The following is a 6,531-nucleotide window of genomic DNA, read 5'->3' as shown; positions in this document are numbered from 1 at the left end:
TCCTCACTGTGCCTGGTTGGAGACACTACAATATATGGCTGCCAACCGATGTCAGTGGCGTTCTTGTTGTCAGTTTCTGTCCAGATTGCCTGAGTGAATGTCTGGAGGTGTAGGCACCTCGGAATGATTGTGTTAAGCTAGCACTAAGTCCCTCCCCCATCCACCTTTATTCTTTTCTTTACAATAAGGCTGTCAAATAAGTCATGGTTGTACGGCAGTGAAGCATTGGTGTTGAGCACTGATGTCATGCTGTCGTTGATGATGATGACGCTAACTAATTTTCGAGTGACTGATACACCAATTTCCCCCGTAAATATGTTTTCAGAGGCGAGGCTTCAACTGAACCACAGAAATTTGAGGACTAATGTCATGCTGTCGTTGATGATGATGACTAGGGCTAATTTTCGAGTGACTGATACACCAATTTCCCCCGTAAATATGTTTTCAGAGGCGAGGCTTCAACTGAACCACAGAAATGTGGTTGAGGACTACCGTGCTCGAATGTCACAGCTACCTCTACCTCTACGTCAGAATCCTGGCAACAAAACACCGAATACGGCAGTGAAGGGCCAGTTCTCATATGGTTTTGCAGCCAGTGATGATGATGACATCACTTCACTGTCTGCGTAATACATATAATAATAATAATAATAATAATAATAATAATAATAATAATAAATAATCGTTCGGCTGTAACACGCTTTCGGTGCACGGCTGCCATAACACCCGATGGAAGAAAGAGGGCTGAAATACTGTTAGACTGCCTAAGCCTAGACAGGAACAGTTGGAATGGAACGGTTGGGTTATAACCACGGACCCTCCAGTCTGTAAGTTCACACTTTAACCACTGAGCTATCTTCTGATGCCAACTGCGTAGTGCACCAATGCAACATGACTAAGCATTTGCGTGCAAGTAGGGTTTTAAGACCGACGCGAATAGAGCGGGCTGCTGTAACGATCTGTGTACTTGGACCCATTGCACTACACACGAGGATTCGATGCGACGCCCACCAAGGTTCGCTACTGGATAGGGGTCTGACGAACATGCCCTCCTGATTCTTCATGCTGATGGTATGCCACTACCCTTCGATCCTGCCGTCAGGTTTGTGAGCCAAAAGCTAATCTCCGGTGCTTCTATTTCCAGAGCACCGGTAACCAGCGAGTCTGATTCTCCTTGGGTGTCCGCGTCTGTTTTATGGCTCTAAATTGATACTCATGAGCTGAACGGAGCAACGTCTTCTGACAATCCCTGAAACGACGAACGGATACGTGTAATTAAAAGTCAAGAAGTTCATGAGGTCGCCAAATCAATTACCACACTGGCGGCCATTAACTGATTAGCGTGAGAGTGACCCCTTCCAGGCGGTCGGTACGCGGAAAACCGGAAAAGAGATAGCACTACATGGGTATCTTCACAGTAAATCCACAATACCACCACGCACATTCGAAAATTCATGGACCGAAATCCTCGATACAATGGGCGAATAACAAATGTCTGCATAAGAAAATTCAACAACGGCTGCAACAACTACGCATCATAGTCTCTTGATTTAACAGGGCAACTAAACTAGACCCCTTAACATCAAACACTTTGATGTGTGAAAGTTGCCGAATATTCTGACCGAAACAAGCGATCCAAAAAAGTGAAACATGCGGATAGCTCACCTTTGCCTTTGTTCCGATGAAAGCCACCTCTTGCACCATCAGCAGATTGCGAGCGACTGCGAGCTTTCGCCAACTGTATATCCTCCTTGACTTTGTCGATAACATCATCCGGTATCCGGAGGTATTTAATGATACTTCCACGTATGTAGCACTCTGGCATCCTCCAAAATCGGTCACCATCCTAAAGCACTGATGCCGAATCTTAGGAAACTTACCCTTGAAGTGCATATCACTTCTTTCAAGTGTATATTCATCCAATCATCACAAGCAGCCAAATGTCCGTTGTATGTTTCACCACTCTTCAGCTCAACCAACTTTAGCAAGATGTAGCTAAGTGTGCCAGAAACTCACCATTGGAAGGTTGATAGCTGCCTTTAGTAGGGTTATGGGTAACTGAGAGTGTGCATAAACTGACAGAAACTGGCTTACCATTCTGAGCTGTGCTGTAGACAGAAGGGTGACAACTCACAGGTTGTGATAGGACGGTGAACGTAAGTTCTGGAAAGCGCAGATATTAGGCGGGTTAGTGTGATACGAATAAATGTGGAATGCCCCTTTCCTCTTATCCATATACTTGTACCAAAAAATGCTGTCGTACAGCGATGGAGGATTGTTGTCTATAGGTGAATGACACAATACAAAACACAATAGAAAAAATTCTGAGGCATAAAAGGAGGATTAACGGCCATTCGAAACGGGAGTTCGGAAAGACGACTCTCCCTTTCGTTCCACTGGAAAACAAAGTACATTACTATACAACTTTCTCACAAGATGGTCTTGATTACCGTTCCCTTACGTACCTAGCTTTCGAGACGTATACGTCCCTTCAACCGTTTTAGGCCTAAGTGAATGGGTGAACGACAGGTATCCGGATCTCCCTCCCTTTCTGGATGTATATATATATATATATATATGTATATATGTATATATATATATATAACCAGAAAATACAGAGTTCGGCTGTTTCATAGCCGACTGAATCTATTTCTACAGCACTTATCATCACCAAAACAGCAATTCGTACCGATACTTAATCGCCACACAACCATGAGGAATGGAGGCGCAGTGGAGCGCAGAGAAGACTCGGCACTCAAGGAAAACAATCAAAAGTAGGGTGAACAGCATGGAAATAAACACATCTGAGCATCACGTCAGAGTAAAGCGTCGTTCTTTGCGAGCCGCACCCGACATAAATCCAGCGCAAAACGATAGATAAACCTTAGTAAGAAATGAACGTGCGCTCCGCGAAAACGACTACATTTCATGTCTCATTCGGTCTCCAGGTTGGTCCGAGAGGAATCACTTGAGTCCCAGCCTAGAATGTGCACAGATCTCAAATCACTCAGTTCCACTTTCACCGCGCGTCGCTATATCGGACTGTCCCCACGAACCCTTCACCAACAGCAGTTTGGAGCGGAAAACAAGCCTTTCATTGGTAGACGGTGATTGGGGATGTGCAAAACACACCACAACCAACCTAGCATGATAAGTTCTATTGCTCTAGCAATTCTAATAGGGCACAAAGTACCCATTTATGTAGCACTTCACCGCATACACAATGCAACCAGATAACCTATGGAGAAAACAGCCACCAAACACTTGGATATATTGAAGTTTCCATGAAGGGATCTAAATTTTGCAACCGACACGGCTTTTACCCTTAGGCTAAGAGAAATCCATTTGTCATAAAAAATGAAGCGGACTAAGAATGATACCAACACCTGTCCAACCCGCTGGAAAAGCTACACTATCTCCCCAAGTTTGCAGTCGATGACGTCGATAACTCAAACAGTGTTCTTGTATCCTGTATCCGAGATTCAGAGGTGGAGCAGATATCAGCAGATTAAGTATATAGAGTACGTGCGGGGGCAACTTGCTGGGTGATCCACCTCAATGTTCACAAGTTAAAAGGTGCATCATCATCATCGTCACCTGTAAGAACCGCGTGCTCGTTGTGTAGTGGTTCTGGTTGCTATGCTTTCGTTCACCGATGAGTTGGAGAGGTGGGATGGTTAGTTGCGCGCTGGAGGCGGTAGCTGATATAATTGATGCATGAATATAGAGTTGTCAGGTTCATTGGGGAGATTAGGGGTGGGGCTACGCACTGAAGGCGATAGCTTGGATGTACGAGCGCCATTGAGGGCGCGACTGAGTCACATCTGACAACGACTTTAACCACTGATGTGTCCTGTCTCGGAGTGCCCATCCAAGGAGACGACAATAACCAGCACGGCTGAGTTTGCTGGTAATGGCTTTCATACTCACTGCCAAGTCGTTGCTTGATCTCCCTTGGATTGTTTTCACCCCTCATGTGGTTGTAATAAAAATAATCGTTCAGTTGTAATATCCTCTCGGTGCCTAGCTGCCATGCCACACGAAGGGGGCACGAGGGCTGGGATACTGTCAGGTCGCTCAAGCTCAGAAAGGGGGAGTCGAGAGGCAGAGGTCGGGTTCGAACCACTTGGGCCACCTCGCCCCCTGAAGACTTGGCCAAGCCAGCGCAACCTATGGAGTACGATTGGTTCATCCATCGTGGGTGAGTTATTTCTTCCGAAAACCATCTGACGTACCTCACCGATACTGATCCAATGTTCCAGGCAATAGGGGCTTCTGGCGTTTCCGATTCTCAGGTGTCTTACGGCAATACGCGAATCCTTGACCCGTGAGCATCAAGCGGGATTTCGATCGGGCAGAGGCCGCGTCGACCATATCTTCACACTCCATCAGTTGCTAGAGCAACGCCATATGTACAGACGACTCACAACCACGGTATTCCTTGACTTTAAGGGCGCGTTCGACTCCGTCAATCGGTCAGTGCTGTCAATCACAATTTCTCAACAGGGTATGCCCAAGAAGAGAGCACAATTTGGTCACCATGTTCACATACTTCTGGGAGTGAGAGTATGATGAGCCTTCCAAAAGCTTCTCTACAAAAAGTGGTGTCCGACAAGGATGTCCACTCTCTCCCATACTATTCAGATTCATCACTGAACGCCGAAATGCCTTCAAAACCCCAGTGTATATGTTGTTGCTGGTGAGGACTTTGTCGATCTTCAGCAAGCAGGCGACATTTTCCTCATCTTTGAGAAGGAAGTCGCAGCACCAGCTCTTCTGAATAAACTGACCACCACCATACCATCTTCATGCGCCTATCTCTACAAAAAGTGGTGTCCGACAAGGATGTCCACTCTCTCCCATACTATTCAGATTCATCACTGAACGCCGAAATGCCTTCAAAACCCCAGTGTATATGTTGTTGCTGGTGAGGACTTTGTCGATCTTCAGCAAGCAGGCGACATTTTCCTCATCTTTGAGAAGGAAGTCGCAGCACCAGCTCTTCTGAATAAACTGACCACCACCATACCATCTTTCGTCATGCGCCTAGCACCTTCAAAGTGTAGAGCCATGCTTCATAACGCACGGTCTCTGAACATACGCCTTACAATTCGAGGAGAATCACTGTAGGTTGTGGAGAATTTCACATATCTCGGTAGTTGTATGGGATCTGACGGAAAGGTGCCTGATGAAATTAGTGCACGAACTCCAAAGTTCAGAATCATGATTGATGGTTTGCGTCACTTGTGGTATCAAAAAGGCATATCACTGGGTCTCAAGGGTGACGTGTGAGATAGAGATAATCGTTCAGCTGTAACACTCTCTCAGTGCCTAGCTGCCATGCCACACGAACGAGGCACGGGGGCTGGGATACTGTCAGGTCGCCCAAGCCTTGACAGGGGAAGTCGAGAGACAGAGGTTGGGTTCGAACCACGGACCTTCCGGTCAGTAAACTAACCACTGGCGTGTACCAGGCTACAGAAAGGGCCGTATTGTTGTATAGTTGCGAAACATGGCTTCTGTGGGCAGACGGTGTGAGGGGCCTTCAGATTTTTGACCACCGATGTCTCATAATCGTTGCTGGTACCGGATGGCGTCAACGGATTAGTAACGAGGTGATTAGAAAATGGGTACTTGGTTGTGCAGCAGGAAACATCCAGAACCATCAACTATGGTGGCTGGACATGTGCTACACATACCAAAACACCATCTACTCAGACACACATTGTTCTATGTGCTTCCTTTAGAATGGCAGACAACGTATGGCTTGGACGGAGGGTGTAAAATAGATTACGAAGAGTTTGAACGTTGTTGTTGAAGTCTCTCCTCGTCATGCGCTTGACTGGATACATTGATGGTCGGTATCAATGGCTCTTGTGTTGTTAGTTTCTTTCCGGACTGTCTGATTTGGCGCTTGGAGGTGTAGGCAAGTAAGGATGCTTGCGATAGGCCATCACCAAGTTCCATCCTTCACTTGGTCTTTTCGCTTTTCATTATAAGAATTGAAATATGATCAGACAAACGTTGTGGTTGCACGACAGTGAAGCATCAGTGCCGACAGTGATGTTGCTGTTTTTAATTATGTTGGTGGTGCAGAGGTCAGGTTTATGACGCGTTTAATAAGATGGAGAACAACGCAGAATTGCAGACTCAAGTGTTTACGGATAAACTGATTTCACATCTATGTCACAGGTGATACAGGTTCTGCTGCTGCTCTGGTCTTCCCAATGTGGATGGAAACACCATCTTTTGTGAGACTAAGTGGACCGATACAGCTGACCAGGTACGCAAATTTGTTAGGCAAAATCCCATACGGACCCTGCGTTACCACTCGGAGTCACGTGATGCTCATCATCATCATCATCATCAACGACAGCATGACATCAGTGCTCAACACCAATGCTTCACTGCCGTACAACCATGACTTATTTGAAAGCCTTATTGTAAAGAAAAGAATAAAGGTGGATGGGGGAGGGACTTAGTGCTAGCTTAACACAATCATTCCGAGGTGCCTACACCTCCAGACATTCA

At 46.1% G+C, this 6,531-nt stretch overlaps 1 protein-coding gene across 1 annotated transcript in view; it reads right to left on the bottom strand.

Annotated features, from left to right (window-relative positions):
• Positions 1-2,097, bottom strand: part of T265_07880 (hypothetical protein) — a gene marked incomplete at both ends in the record, with an annotated part of 6,859 nt that extends 4,762 nt beyond the window's left edge. Inside the window, 3 exons of the mRNA XM_009173530.1 lie at positions 1,666-1,846; positions 1,881-1,979; positions 2,017-2,097. Coding sequence (XP_009171794.1) covers positions 1,666-1,846; positions 1,881-1,979; positions 2,017-2,097 — 361 coding nt within the window. The remainder of the gene's footprint in view (positions 1-1,665; positions 1,847-1,880; positions 1,980-2,016) is intronic.
• Between the last annotated feature and the right edge of the window lie 4,434 nt (positions 2,098-6,531).

The sequence above is a fragment of the Opisthorchis viverrini genome (genome assembly GCF_000715545.1).
Source record: "Opisthorchis viverrini unplaced genomic scaffold opera_v5_191, whole genome shotgun sequence".
Classification (NCBI taxonomy): domain Eukaryota; kingdom Metazoa; phylum Platyhelminthes; class Trematoda; order Opisthorchiida; family Opisthorchiidae; genus Opisthorchis; species Opisthorchis viverrini.
This window is presented reverse-complemented; position numbering and strand designations above follow the sequence as displayed.